Raw genomic sequence first — 15115 nt, 5'->3', positions numbered from 1 at the left:
CGCTCCTGCAGGTGAACGTGCCGAAAACCCGCCGGACKTACTGCAAGAAGTGCGGGAAGCACCAGCCGCACAAGGTCACGCAGTACAAGAAGGGGAAGGACTCGCTCTATGCGCAGGGTAGGGACGGGCTCGCTYCGGGGCACGGGCAGGGGAGTGCGTGCGGTCCGGGGGTTGTGTGCCGTGGGTTGGGAACATTTGTATGGCGGGAGAGAACAGGCTGACTAAAGGATGTGGTGTACAGTAAAGGGGAGCTAAACCRCTACGGCAAAGGGGGAAATACTAAAGGCATATCAGCCCAAACCAGTTTGRGGTATTTGAAATGTTGAGCTGATTAGGAATGGTGAGCTCTGGATGAACTCAGCTCGCTATAATGTGAAAGCACAACTGCGGAGCCCAGGCTGCCCGCCCCGAGGGAGGGCCCTACCCACCGAACATGGGCTGTGAGTTTAAAATGTGCTGGACTTTCAAATCGAGGTGAAAGAAAGTGAATCCAATGGTCAYTCGGCCAGTAGTGATGTAGATTAGTTATGCAAAYAYCACCTGAACARGACTATATAAATATATTCATATTTYTGGCTTTTTGTGTGCTAGCTTTGAGGATTTAATAACCAGAGTTCCTCTCTGCACAGAACTCTGAATAAGTCGAGTSCCATGACCTCGTGTGGTGGCTCAAGGGATAAGGGAAAGGCTAACCTTTTGGGGTCAACATGAGAACAGTGGCCATGGGGGAAACGTGGGGCTGCTGGAGGAGGGGGGCATGGTTCTAGTAGGTTGTGCAGAGCCAGGCTGAGCTCTGCTGGGATTTAGGAAGTGCCAGTTGCACTCAGAGCATCTCTTGAGTTGTTGCCTGACCAGAGCCTTTGTTCCCACAGGAAAAAGGCGCTACGATCGGAAGCAGAGTGGATATGGGGGCCAGACAAAGCCCATCTTCCGTAAAAAGGTGAGTGAGTGCTGTTCCTGGGAGAAGGACGTGAAACTTCCTTGCAGSCCACGTGCCCAGCTGAATGAGGATTCCTCAGTGCTCTGCTGTGGCTGTGTGAGGGCAGCTCTGCTGGCAGCTCTGTGCTGGGAGTGCAAACGCCCCGTCCACATCACAGAGTCACAGAATGGGTTCGGTTGGAAGGGACCTTCAAGGTCATCTTGTTTCAGCCCCTGCCACAGGCAGGGACACCTTCCYCTATCCCAGCTTGCTSTAAGYCCCATCCAGCCTGGCCTTGGACACTRCCAGGGATGGGGCAACCTCAGGTGCCAGGGCCTCACCACCCTCTCAGGGAAGAACTTYTCARTAYSTAATCTYRGTCAGTGTGAAGCYATTCCCCATTGTCCTATCACTCCATGCTCTCCAAACAGTCCCTCTCCATCTCCCTTGTAGGCTTTCATGATGTACATGGCTCATCTTGCATCATGAAAATGCTCCTTCATTTGCAGGGTGACTCAGGCTGGTTCCCAGGGAGCCTTGATGCTGCAGAGAGCAGGATCTTGCTGGGAGGGATACTTGCAGTGAAAGGAGCTTTTTTCACTGCTTGCCTAAGGGAAATGAGATGGCTGCTTGTATTTAGAGCAGGGAAGCAAAACCCAATGGGTGGATTTGTTACTATGTGTGAATCGTTTAGTTATGCTCAGAGCTGCTTGGCTTGGTGCTGGAAATCCCTGGTGTCCTGCTGGAGATGTACAGGAAGCCTTCCAGCAAGAAAAAAAAAAAGATGAGACAGCAGGTTTTTGAGATGACTTTGTGCCAGGAAGTGGGGAGACCTTGCAGAAAATGCTTCTGTAAGCAGGGTGCCCCAAGCAGCTGCATTGCTGGCACTCTCTACCTGTACATTGCAATCCCTGTACATTGCAATCCCTGTTTCTGTTTTTTTCCCAGTCAGCACTGTATGGGTGATTGGCTGAGGTTTTTAGCTGGTGGTCCAGATGCTGTAGCAGCCTGTCAGCTTTGGATTCTTTCCTCTGCAGTCTTTGGGTCTCATTCAACTTGTCAGTAGCTGCAGGTCTGCAGTGAGCCTTTTGTGTCTCTGTTCCTTCCAGAGAGTTTGCCATTCATGTTTCTTCCAGGTGTTTGTTCTGCTCAGTTTTCTGCTGGACTTCTGAGCACTGCTGGTCTGTTATCCCACACTTGACAAGTGTTGAGTTTCTTGCTGTGTTCACTGGCACAAACTGCCACTATGGTGGATCCCTTCAGGAACCAGCCCTGCCCCACTGAATGCTTTTGCCAGTGTCCCTTCACGAGAATACACTATATTCCTGTACTGATCCTTAAGGTGCCTTCTTGTTTAACATGGAGGGAGTCTAGMTGGTTGTCTCTCACTTCACACTTTAAAACAAACTGCTGAATGATCAGSAGTGCAGAGAACAAGCATTTTCTGAGAGCAGCAGTTTGCTTGGGGATGTGTGGTTCACTGATACACCCTGCTCCTCCCAGGCCAAGACCACCAAGAAGATTGTGCTGAGGCTGGAGTGTGTGGAGCCCAACTGCAGGTCCAAGAGGATGCTGGCAATCAAGAGGTGCAAGCACTTTGAGCTGGGAGGAGACAAGAAGAGAAAGGTGGGTTTGTATTCCATGGGTGCCTGAGAAAGGGTGGCAGTATCTGCTGGTGAATAAACTCACTGTTGTCTCTGGCTTCTTTCTTACAGGGCCAGGTGATCCAGTTCTGAGCATCATCCTACTCATCGTTACGGACCATATTAAAGTAATTAGATCAATCCCTTGCTTTTTATAAATGTGTTTTCTCTTGGTGGTGGGGTGGGAGCTGTAAGTACATCAACTTGGCAGGAGGGTGTTGCTTGCAGAATTACTAAGACAATGACTTCTGGCTTTTGCAAAGTCCTTCCAATGGCTGGGATCTCCTTATTGTGTTTMCAAGGTGTTTTGTAATGGGTACTAGTGACTTCTCTGCTTGRGCRTGGTGCAGSCTTGTKTAYRACCTTCCCTGAACAGCCTCTGTGCTTGGCTATAGACCTCTKTTTACAAGCAGCTGTGCTGCCCTAAGGAGCAAAGCCTTGGAGCAGTCAGTGGTATCTGCACGATTAGGCAGGTGCCTAGTTAGGAAATTAGGCAAGTGCCATTAGCCATGGCAGCTCAGAGGTGAGGGACAGTTCCTCCCCATGGTTCCTCCAGGCACCTGGTGTAACAGGCCTCAGCTGCCTTCCCCTGTGCCTGACTGCTGTTGGTGCCTCTTTAGCTTTCTCCTTGAAGGAAAAAGGCCAAGCACAGCACCGAAGTTTCAAATGGGCAACAGCCAGGARTGTGACAGATTGGAGAGAGAGAATCCAGGACAGCTTCCCCTTGAAAAGGAACACCTCTGTGAGGCAGCAGCTACCTGGGAGTAGGAAGTCTGCTGTTAGCAGGTGCTGGGAATGCAACGCAGAGTTCACCCTTAAAGGCAGTGGTAGTGGACATGGAGCTGGAGGATGGAGAGATGCCTCTTCAAATCTTCATAATGACTGAAAGCACTTAGTTACTCAGCTGTAACAGAACAGCTTGTTAAATACTGGCTGATGACATTTTCAAACTTGTGCAGGCAGTGGTGGCTTTGGCCTGTGGGAGGGGCTATATAGCTGTATCATGTCAGCTTCACTGAGTGCTGTTTTTAGTAATCCTGACAAATTTCACAAAAACTTAGGTGACTGGAACGAACTGTTGTTTTCTAAATGCTGGTTTTATTTCATGATGATTTCAGTTTAATTAATTAATTTCMGATACCATGCTGTACTTCTGTACACAGCAAGTTAAGAAAAAGCATAGCCTTTTAAAGGGRTTTTAATCAAAGTGCTTAATCACAGAAGAGCAAATCAAGACATCTTGATTGTATAGTCAGAAAAGAATATATTTGTACTTGATGATTGCGTAAGTGATTGTCTGTCTCCTGGCTTGGAGAGTCTCGGTCATTCAACCTAAAGGCTGCTGTCAGCAGTGGGAAGCAAGCACATAGGGATTCCTGGGAAGCAGTTCATGGAGAAAGGGGACTCCAGTGGCCACATGAAGGGTGGAGAGGGAATTGTCATCTGAAGGTAACTGACAGCCACTTGTGAGAGATTCTTGGAGTAAGGGGAAACCCTCAAAAGCTAGAATCCTAAGGCATGACAGCAGCTGTCAAGAGAGTTGCTAAAAAGTGGAATGATTCAGGCCAGTCCCTGAGTTGTCAGAAGATGGAAGCACATGTTCATGCTTTGAGTAGTGTTGGAGTTTTTCAGCCAGGTAGGAGCAGCTTCTCTTGACTATGTGTCTGGTCTGGAACACAGCAAGGAGGTTGCCAGGATGTGTTTCCCTATTGTCCTCGAAATGCTCAAGGACAGCTGTGTGTGCATCCCTTGCCTATCCTTGCTTGGTAGTGGTAGTGGGAGTAAACAGGAGTTGCTCCCTGCTGGAGCCCTTCCAGCTCCTTGSAGGGAGTTGGGTGAGATGCCAGAGAAAGGGGCACTGCTCTGCTGTTCACCTTCTGTTTCCTGTTGGTGACGGAATGATGGTGATGTTACATTAGGCTGAAGGTTCAAGTAATGAATGCCTGAGAAAAAAGGCACCTGCTTGGAAGAAGAGAAGGAGCTTCCTGCCACAAGTTCAGACAGAGTGTGAGGCTTAGGAGCAGGTTCCCTGTGCCTCCTATAGTGCCATGATTTTGAGCAGCACAGTGCCTGTGGGGTTCACCTCTACGCTCAGGGAGGAGATCCAGCTGTAAACACCCCAGTCCCTGCTGACTGGCAGGACCTGTCGGATGGAGCAGGCTGGGTTGCAGGCCAGCCCATTGCCGAGKAAGGTGAGGGAGAAGGTGTACTTCTGGGGTCCCCCAATCTCCTGAAGGTTCAGCACTGCCACAGCATAGGCTYGGCCAGATAGGGGCCGCTCCCACAGCTGAAAGTTCTTGTCCTGCCAAGGAGAAAATAAACCCAGGGCTTAGACTGAGGGAGGCTGAAGTGATGGTCTTCATGCCTGTCTGTTCCAGCAGGCTTCAGGAACAGACTCACTGAGCTCCTGTTCCAAACCCTGAGCACCTCTCCATCCCTCCTGTGCCCCACCCTGCACCCCCAGGCTGCTCCTGCTGTACCTTGGCAATTTGGTATCCCTGCTTGCCCAGAGGATCCTGGTTGATGGCGATCACCTCTTTGTTCTGGAGCAGACACTTGGCCTCAGGACTGATGTGCCGCAGGTCGTTGGACATGAACAGGGGAGCTGCCATAATGGCCCACATGGCCATCTGAGTCACCGACTGGTCCCAGCTCAGCCCAAAGTTTCCAATCACCAGCTGTGACAAGCAAAACAAAAGGTGCCTGGTAACCTGCCTGCTAAGGAGATACTGGGCCACAGCACCGGGAAATCACAGGGTGGGACCTCTCTGGAGCCTGCSTAGATAGGCTGAGTACCAGGAGCACAAGCAGCTCGTTGGGAAAAGCAAGGCATAACTGTGTGGCAATTTAGGATGAGCCACTGGTGGAGGTAAAGAAGGCTCCTTATATGACTAGGCASTGTTTAGGAATCTGCTTTTGGATGCAGGTATTCCTTCCTTGCAATGCTGATACTCGGGGCTTTTCCCTCTAGTGGGACAGAAGACTGACCCCCAGTGCCACACCTGTGTTCTGAACTGGTTCTGCTTGTGGAGGCTGCATGACACAAAGATGGTGCTTCCTTGGTACTATCCATAGCTGCAGTTCTCTTTCCCCCCAGACAATCTCATCAAGATCCTGATTCTCGGGTCCCCATTAGAGCCCTTCCCCTCAGTGCTCCCCCAGTTCTGTCCTTCCTATCCTTCTCACCCTACAGCGGAAGGATTTTTTGCTGATGTTTCAAGTGGGGTGGGTGTTGCTGTACTTGCCATGTCAGGATCATTCCAGCCTCCTGGCCCAGCTATCTTCACAATGCTGTCCTGGTGACGGGCTGTCCAGTCCAAGATACCCTTGATGCTGCTCCAGGAGTCAGACACATCRTAATAGTTCCTCCAGTGATTGCAGTACTGTTTGATCTCTGTGTAATTGGGCTGCCAAAATAATGAGTGTGATTAGCCAGAGCACCTGGCTGTACAAGAGTGTAAACAAGACTAGGCTAGATCAAGGGTAGCTTGGGATAACACCTTCCATCACTAGCTATCTGGATGATCTAGTGCATGTTGATTCCCTTGGATGCTTTGTGGCCARGAACTCCAGTCTGCCTTGTTCCATACAACACTATTGCTCCCCTTGGGAGAGCAATTGTGGCCACWAGCTCTGTTAGAAAATTCCTTCACAATTTTCACCTTGTGGCCTTTAAGTTGTGACCAGGCCAATGGGATTAARCTGTAACAGCCCACTAATTACTGSTACTTTTGGGGTTTACACCCTTTGGTGAGTAATACATTTAATTCCAATGGGAGAGAATTGTACCATCCTGTCACGGTGGCACAGGGGAAGTCAGCTGTGGGTGGAGGGCAATGTGTCAGTCACAGACCCTGAGTGGCAGAAATTTGTCACTGAACAATGTGGAGAAYGCCACAAAGCCTCTCCTGTGGTCCCCAGAGCTGACTGTAGGGCTGAGTCTGCAGCACTCTGTGTCCAGGAGGAGTAACAGTGAGCTATCTGCTAGGCTGTGTGTCTGCACTGCCAATGCTTTGCTGCTTGACTCCTTGGAGACAGGAAGCAGATGGATGCTGTGGTTTTTTTTTTTGGCATGCTCCATCTGGGCTGTGCCTTTGTGCTGCAGGATCCTACTGAATCTGTTTTAGCAGAGCAATGACTCAGGTATGCTCCAGGGCTCTAGAGGAAAAAGTATTCCTCCATTTTACAGCCTTATCCTCTGTCAGAGCAGCAAGTTTCTCAGGACACTGTTTTACAACCTTAATGTTTTTCTGTTCTTCCCAATTAAGCCCCAGGATAAACCTTGAGAGACAGTTCTTACCTGCTGCAAGGGCCTCAAGTAGAAAGGCCACTCACAGGAATAYACAATGCTCCTTCCAGTCCTGTTCAGGGCCAGAGACATGCGCCTGTATCCTAAAGGGAGAGGACAGACAGAAGTTGCACAACCTCCTTGGTCACACAGCAGAACTAATCTAATGTCACAGGTTCAGGTTTCAGTTCAACTCTTGCAAAATTAAGATTGAACACATTTTTGTGGTTGAGATAACACAGGGAGGACAGGGGTGTTTAAAGTCTGCAGSTGGTCACCTGCTTCCCAAGGACAGGAGTTTGCTTGGGCAGCYTATTGCTCCAAGACTGCTGATCCCCTTGAACATACAGCCAGGGGAAGAGCTTAAAAGCTTTCCTGTATGGCATTTTTTTTCTCTAGATACCCAGGAAATACAAGTCAGTATGTATCAAGCAGTGCAGCTTTGCTGGGAAATGTAGGAGTATATTCTTATGAGGCACTTGCGCCATATGGACTGGGCAGGAATGCAAAAGCTCTAGTTTTTCCTGTCCTTGTCCCCAGACAGCCCCTGTTAAGTCCTTTCCAATTGGCAGAGAGGGAATGAAAAGTCTGCTCTCTCCTCTGGAACTGCCTCAGTACAACTGGATTGTATCTGGGTTACACATATGATCCAACAGGAGCTCTCAGCTCAGCTGTCACTCAGGGTGCTGAGCTGTGCTCCTGTCTGTGGCAGCTGGCATATGCTCCACCATCTGGCTTCGATGGGATTGTCACTTGGGCAGGTTCTCCCTGCCAGGCAGAGACAGGACTTCATGCAGAACTCCTGCTGCCAAACACTGTGGTGCTGWCTGTGCCAGCAGCCAGAGAGCCCAGTCAAGAGAAAAAAGCTTTCCGAGTTAAAAGTGTCCTTCCCACAGATCTACTCCTGTGGCACTGGGATTTGCCTGTGCTCCACAGGAGTCTGTAGCCAAGTCCCCTCAGCACGGGGAGCAGCTGAGTTTTCAGCTGCTGGCTTGCCAGCCTTTGTGCAAATATCTTCTGAAGTGGTATTTGCATTGGTGTGCTTTAAATGGAAAACCCCAGTAGGATTTTTACACCTTAATTCCCTTCATTTTTATCTCTTAAAAGCCTTCCTAACTGCTCCTTTCATGGCAGGCACGAGCTGTTCTAGCTTCAGGCTGATTCGCCTTGACAAGGCCCCACCAAAGRGATTATGGGTTAAGCGTGTGAAACGCTCTGAGCTCTCCAGTAAAGGCAGAGCAGAAGGGCAAAGCCTGTGCTGAGTTAATAGCTGAGGTAGCAGCCTRCACAGGCAGCCCCCAGAGCATGCAGCTGATGTGTCTGTGCTCGGCGTGATCCGTGCTCTGGGGTGAGAAAAGCTCCTTTTCCAAGCTGTRCTTCAAGGACAGCTTCAGGAGACTGAACAGGTAAAAACACTTAACCCAGCAACACTTGACACCTTGGGAACAGAGCCTCAGACTTGCTTTTGTAAGCAAGTCCCTTAAATGAGTGTGCTCAGGGAACAGCAACTCYGTGGAGCCGCATGCGGGGCCTGGAACTGCTGCTGCCTGCAGAATATTCCTACCCATGGGAATGGCTGCCTTGGGCCCGTGCCTACCTTCTGCCAGCAGCTCCAGTGAGTCAGAGTTGCAGCCATCAAACTTGAGCAGGTCCACACCCCAGGAAGCAAATGTTTGGGCATCCAGGTCATAGTGGTCGTAGCTGCCAGGGAAGCCAGCACACGTCTTGYGCCCAACATCGCTGTAGATTCCCAGCTTCAGACCCTTGGAGTGGACCTGTGTGTGCAAACAGACCGTGGCATGGGGCAGCCACAAGGCAGGAGGAAGAGGAATGGGGGCAGCAAGGGAAGCAAAGCCCACTGTGGCTGGCAGAGCCTTAGCTCAGCAGTGATGCAGCCATTCCCACCCGGCCGTCCCTGCCCTCCCCTGCTCCCAGGCTGGGTCACCACCGTGCCATGGTGGCACTCACGTAGTCGGCCAGCTTGCGGATCCCACTGGGGAACCGTTCTGGGTCCGCCTGAAGCCTGCCCTGCTCGTCCCGCGTCGGAGCCATCCAGCAGTCGTCAATGCAGATGAACTCGTAGCCGGCGTCCCTCCAGCCCTCGGACACCATCCTGTCAGCCATCTCCACAAACAGCTGCTCGCTGGGCACGGGCACGGGCAGGGCGCACGACCGGCAAAGAAAGCGGACAACTGATGTCTACCACTGGCACATCAGCGGGGCACACGGGGAGCCGCGGGGAAGGGAGCGAGCCTGGCCCTCCGCCCTGGCGCGGAGAAGGCACGGCGGGGGCCAGAGCACCGGGCCGGCTGTCCGCTACCTGGGCTGCCCTGGGCTCCCCGCGGACCCATCCCCTGCGGCGGTACCTGACRCAGCGGCTCGGCTCGGCGGCGCAGTCGGTGGCGCAGAGGAAGCGCTCCCAGTGCAGCCAGCCCATGGGCGGTGTCCGCGCCAGGCCATTGTCCAGCGCCAGCGCTGCCGCCACCGCGGCCACGGCCGCCACAACCCAGCGCAGCACCTGCCGCGCCGCCGCCATCGTCCCGCCGCGCCGCGCACCTGCCGCGTGATTGACAGTGCGGACGGCCAATCCTCGGGGGCCGCTGGGCGGGGTTGGCCGTGCAGCCAATCGCTGCGCGGTACCCAGGGCGCTGCCGCCAATCCTGTGCAGGGAGGTGCGCATCGGCCCGCCCCCCGGGGATCACGTGGGGCGGTGCACGTGACTGAGGGGGACTAGCCATGGCGGCGGGATCGGGTGCTGTGGGTGCTGCCGGGCGGTGCCGGGGGAGCCGTGCCAGCAGTGCCCAGGCTGGCACCGTCCGTGTGCCCGTCGGCAGCGTGCCCGGCTGGCCGAGAGGCCAGTGGCACCTGGCCAGTACAGCAGTAGTGTGGCCAGCACGAACAGGACCGTGATTATTCCCCTGTTATCGGCACTGCTGAGGCCATACCTTGAGCACTGTGTTCAGTTCTGGGCCCCTCCGTTCAGGAAGGACATTGAGCTGCTGAAGCARTAAAGCTGGGGAAGGGTCTGGAGCACAGAGAGACTGCGGGARGTGTGGAGGCTCAKCCTGGAGAGAAGGAGGCTCRGGGTGTCCGTGTCACTGTCGGCAGCTCCCTGGCAGGAGGGTGCAGCGGGTGCGGGTCGGGCTCTGCTCCAGGGAACCGGTGACACCATCAGAGGATGGGATCTCAGGCAGCACCGGGGGAGGTTTAGGTTGTATGTCAGGAGTAATTTCTCCACAGAAAGGGTGATTAAACATTGGAATGGGCTGCCCAGCGAAGTGGAGTCACTGTCCCTGGAGGTGCTCAAGCAAAGACTGGAATCAGTGCCATGGTCTGGKTGGTGAGTGGTGATTGGCCATAGTTGGACTCAATTTCAGAGCTCTTTTCCAGCCWTACTGATTCTGTGTGCTCAGCAGAGCCGGAGCTGCCCGAGGGGCCGGGGGCTGCTGTGAGTGCAAGGTGTGGGTCTGTGTGTGCTCCATGCATCAGTACAGGGTCCTGGCAAAGGGAGGATTGTACCCCATGSGTTCAGGACTTAGTTTTGACTCTGGGCTTTCAGCGCTGCCTCAAAAACTCTGTAAGAAGCTCTCGATTGAGCCTTCCTCCTGAGCACTTCTCCCCTCTGCTCCTCTGTCATATCCAGCCTGATCCAGCACTGCCACGAAGCTGATCCAGAGTGTGGAGTATGGCCAGGCTGTTTGCTGCCTCTCTGCCTGTGTGTGTGCCTGTGGATCCAGCCTGTCTCTGTCTGGGGTTCTCAGGCCCATCCAGTGTGGGGGAAAGGGGCCCCACAAGCCTTGATTCTAAAACTCATCCAATTATTGTGTATGACTGAGGCCTGGGAAAAGAAAAGGAGTGTTGACAGCCTACATGGAGGAGGAATGCCRCATCCTTGAGAAAAGCAGATTGGAATGTAGAATTGATAACGCAGGTGGCTGGAAATTATAAGCATTACTAATACTGTAGCTTTTGCAAACTCACCAATTATGTTCTGATTACTAATTAAACAGCTGTCTCTTGACCAATGTATGTTTGATACAAATGTGTACTCTGATTGCTAAAGTGGATAAAAGAGGCTTGTCCCACAATAAAGTCCTTCTTTCTTTCTGTTTTTTCACCCACTTTTGTGTGTTTTGTATCTATTCTTTTCTGTYGCTGTTTGGCCAGCAGCGACAATCCAGATCTTTGCACTCAAAGGTTTTGGTCTCTCTTCAACAAGTTCAKCCACAAGACTAGGTCATAGTTACTGGGCGTTTACACCAGTTACATCTGACTGGCAGTTCAGTGAGAACCTGTGGGAGTGGGCAGTGCTGGTGCCAGCAGGACCTGGAGAGCTGTGAAAGACACCTGTGTGCCAGTCAGCAATCTGTGAGGTGGATTTCACTCCTGTTTGCAGGAACCACACAGCCATGAGCACTGCTGGGGATGCCAGTGCTGGTACATGTGGTGCCATGGCAGGGAGAGGCTCCCGCTGCCAAGGCAGCAGTGGGAAATGGGGAGAGAGGAGCTGATCTCCCCTGTGCTTTCCCCCAGAGCTGCACCAGCCCTGCAGCCCCGCTGGAACTCTTGCCATGGCCCCACTGCAGGAGGAGAGGGGCAGGATGGAGCCATGGCAGGGCCGTGGCCATCAAGCACAGGAGGAGAGGGGCAGGATGGAGCCATGGCTGCCCTGGGCCATCAAGCACAGGGCTCTCTCTGGTGCCAGCGAGGCATCTCGCTAGGTGTCCTCCCATCCCTGCTCTGGCACATCCAGCGAACAAAAGCTCCTCAGAGCCCGGGGGCTGATAATCACTCYTTGTTTCAGTGCCGGGGTCCTCCCCCTGTCCCTTGGGGAGCTGAAGCGCAGAGATTTCTCAAAGTCGGACAAAACAAGATGCTCTGAGGGCTGGAAAACCTCATGGCTTTGTTTTCTCTTCTGCAAAACGGCAGTCCAGAGCTGGGCAGTTATCCCCTGTTCCCAGGGTCTGGGAGTGCTGCAGGGCTGATCCCTGCTTGTCTCTGTGTTCCAGCACTCCCTCCCTGTTCCCAGGTGTCCTCCCTGCCCCCAGGAGGACCTGGCACACCCACACCCCCTGGCATGGGAGCTGTGGGTGCCCTGCGGGCTGCATGTGCTGGCTGGTGTCCCCAGAGTGGTGCAGGCTGGTCCTAAAGCCATGCTGGGATGGGGTGGGTATGGCCATGGGGTTTGGCAGGGTRGTGCAGCCTCTCTGAGCAGCTGGAGGTGACAGGCTGGGGTGTGATGCCMCAGCTTAGGTGGCAGGGGGTGCACTGAGACTCCTCTATGGGGGGACAGCGTTGGCAGGGCTGGGCTGAGGGGTGGCACAGCCACGCTGCCAGAGCACCCTGCACCTTCCCTGTGCCAGAAGGCTCCTGTCCCCATGGGGCTGCGGTCCTGGGAGAGCCCTGTGCCATGGCATGGCTGATCCCAGTAGTCCAGCTCCCGGTGCTTTCCTCTTCTGTCCCTTTTCCCACTTGTAAGGGGCAGCCCTGGCCCGCTCACGACTGCCTGCCTCACTTTTGAAACTCGGTATTTTCTTGAAAATAWTTCTGTGCTCAGGCAATGTGCAAARGTTGCTCAGAGCCSCAGCAGAGCTGTCACCTGTTCGTGCTGCACTGCACTGCCCTGGCTCCAAACCCAGAGTGCRGATCAGTGTGGGACAGGCTGCCCTGCAGGCATTGCTTTGCCCACACAGGATGCTTTSCTGAACCTCTGGCAGTTGGATTTGCCCCACAGGAGCTCCAGGCTGTGGATGTGGTGCCCTCCAGGCAGAGGCCCTGGTGAGGGGAAGAAGGGAAGGTTTGGCCCTCTGATGGTCCATGGACAGAGCTCAGTGCCAGCAGGATGAAGCCCTCTGTGGGGTGGGGCAGGGGCCTGGCTGGTGTGTCACTGCAGTGACATTTCCTTGGCCCTACAGAGGCCCCCCAAGGAGTCCTTGGGGCTGGCAAGGGGCCGTGCTGCCCCCAACCTGTGTGTGCTCCTGGCCCTGGGCATGCTGCTGGCAGGAGCTGGGCAGCTGCCAGTGCTGATGATGCTCAATTTACTGTCTTGTAAATTGACAAGTCCCACCAGTCCCATTAACCTGGTGTAAAGTTCATTAACTTTCTTTTAAACCACCAATTAACTTGGCCATGGCTGCTGGTCCTGTGCCCACAGCTGCTTTCTATGGTGCCTGGGATGTATTCCCAATGCTCAGCCTTGGACAGGGAATGAAAAACTGATCCTGTGCAAAGGCTGTGAGCTTTGCTGGGGGACTGAGCCACCTGGGCTGCTCTCTGGCCATGCTGTGTGAGGACATGGGGCTCAGCACCCCAACCCCAAGGATGGACCCACTGGAGCTTTGTCCTGGAGGGCAGTGACAGCCCTGCAACTGTGATGGTGTCCCAGTGACTCCCAGTTCAAAGTGGGCTGCAGGGAGGACCAGGGACAGGGACTGAGTGCTGCCCCCAGGGTCACCAGAACCACAGGGACCTGCAGGGCCATGGGGCAGYGCTGTCCTTGTGCCTTTGCAGGTGCAGTGCCAGAAATGAGCTCCCTGACTTGCTGTGAGCAGGATCTGGGCTGTGGGACCTGCGGGCTTTGGCTGGGGACAGATGTGTTCAGTTTTCACATTTTAAGTTTCTTTCTGGGACGCGCTGGCTCCCGGAGCTGAACGGCTCAGGGCTGACTGCAGTGTTTGCCTGGGTGCCCAGAGCTGATGTCCTGACTCCAGAGCAGGGGGTGAGGGAGGCAGGCACACCGTACTGCTGTGAAACACCTCACAGCTCTCCCCTTGGCTKCCTCCTCTCTCGGTTTGGGGTGGGGACAGCAGCAAAACCCCGGGGAAGCTTCGTTTGTGCCAYCCAAAGAACAAGCCCAGCACCGAACAGGCGTGGGTGCAGCTCGCCTTCTCTCCTCGCTGCCCCTCGGTGGGGCCGGCCGGGCGATGGGGCTGCGAGGTACCAACAGAGCTGCTCTGTGAAACTTGGCCGGGAGCACAGAGGGAGATTGATGTTTGCTTGGGCGCTCAGCCCTCAGCTGTGGGCTCTGTCCGCCCCTGCACCAGCTGGGGACAAAAGCCCCGGCCCCGGGTGGCACTGCAGGGCTGGCGTAAGCCCCCCAGGACAGCTGGCAGCTCTGTAAGGCTGGCGCCTGCCCAGCGAGCCGAGGGACGGGGCCGAGGGGCCGTGCAGGGAGGTTTGCCCTCGGGGTGCTGCARTGCTCGGGTGTCGGAGCTCCACTGCAGAGCTGGAACCCCCCGGCCCCACCTCCGCCTCCTCTCGGGTCCTGTACCCTGGCCAAGCCTGGCTGGGTGGAAAGCACCCCACAGAACTGGGTGGGGAGGGAAAGGGTGGGGTTTGGGGTTGGGGGCTCCTGCCCGGCCCTCCTGGCATCTCCCACGTGGGAGATAAACATGACAGTCACCAATGTCAGAAAAATCMCCCATGGAGAGGTAATGACATCTGGGTATAACGGTGGGTCAGGGCTCCTGTCCCCACAGAGCAGGACAGGTTTTGCCCTTGTCCCTCCCCATACTGTGAGTGGGAGCTGGCTGCAGTGTTCTTGGCAGAGACAAATCCCCACACACGCCGATGAAAATCCCAGAAAGCTTTATTTGCGTAGGAAGATTGATGCTGTTTAAAAACCCACGGCTGCCGGAGGCTGGCATGGCCACCCAGTGCCTGTGGGTGCTGCTGGGGCACCGGGGCCTCCCTGTTTGGCACTGCCTGGGGTGCTGGGGAGCCGAGGGTGCCCCAAACAGGGCCTCCCTAAAGCAAATCTGGCCTAGACACACAATGGGGCCTCACAGGGAGCCCCACAGCAGGGGAGGCATGCAAAGGGCTGGCAGTGGGATGGGGCTGGCTCAGCCTGTCCTCRTGGGTCCCTCAGTCCCCTCGTGGGGTGGCCTGGGGCCAGTTCTCTGCTTGCCCTCTCTGTGAGATGGGTGCATGTGGCTGAGCCCTGTGGGGCTCAGGGGGCTGAGAGGGGCTGGGCCATGCTGCCAGTCAGTTCTACCAGGAAAAGGGTGATGAGGAGCCAGGCCAGGGGTCACAGTGGGGGTTTCTGCCTGGGTCTGCCTTCAGAAGGCAGTGCTGGCCCCTGGCCATGTCCCCCTGCCTGGCAGGGTCCGTTCTGCCGTGGCAGGTGGGTCACTGGAGCACTGGCTGTGCCATCGGGGCACCACAGCCTTCAAGGAAAGGAGTGAACCCTATTTCCATCTTGCCCTGCCCGGAGGACTCTGGGCCCTCTCTGCCCCCACAGCTATGGGGGGATGGACCCTGCTGCAG

At 54.7% G+C, this 15115-nt stretch overlaps 2 protein-coding genes across 2 annotated transcripts; one reads left to right on the top strand and one right to left on the bottom strand.

The window, feature by feature from the left end:
• Positions 1 to 5: 5 nt before the first annotated feature.
• Positions 6 to 2721, top strand: RPL36A (ribosomal protein L36a; the record flags this gene model as incomplete). Its single annotated transcript, XM_057372544.1, has 4 exons — positions 6 to 117; positions 873 to 940; positions 2423 to 2545; positions 2635 to 2721. Coding segments are annotated over 4 exons (324 nt in total), but the record flags the coding sequence as incomplete, so codon positions are not given.
• A 758-nt stretch (positions 2722 to 3479) lies between these two features.
• Positions 3480 to 9397, bottom strand: GLA (galactosidase alpha). The gene is made up of 7 exons (XM_057372553.1): positions 9217 to 9397; positions 8819 to 8993; positions 8448 to 8625; positions 6863 to 6954; positions 5808 to 5969; positions 5043 to 5240; positions 3480 to 4864 (listed from the first exon to the last, which is right to left on the bottom strand). The coding sequence occupies exons 1-7, from the start codon at positions 9384 to 9386 to the stop codon at positions 4601 to 4603; spliced, it is 1239 nt and encodes a 412-aa protein (XP_057228536.1). The 5' UTR covers positions 9387 to 9397; the 3' UTR covers positions 3480 to 4600.
• Positions 9398 to 15115: the final 5718 nt, after the last annotated feature.

The sequence above is a fragment of the Malurus melanocephalus genome, unplaced genomic scaffold (assembly GCF_030028575.1).
Source record: "Malurus melanocephalus ecotype Western Australia unplaced genomic scaffold, MMel_1.1 scaffold_174, whole genome shotgun sequence".
NCBI lineage: Eukaryota > Metazoa > Chordata > Aves > Passeriformes > Maluridae > Malurus > Malurus melanocephalus.
Note: the sequence above shows the minus strand (reverse complement) of the source record. Positions and strands in the feature narration are given on the sequence as shown.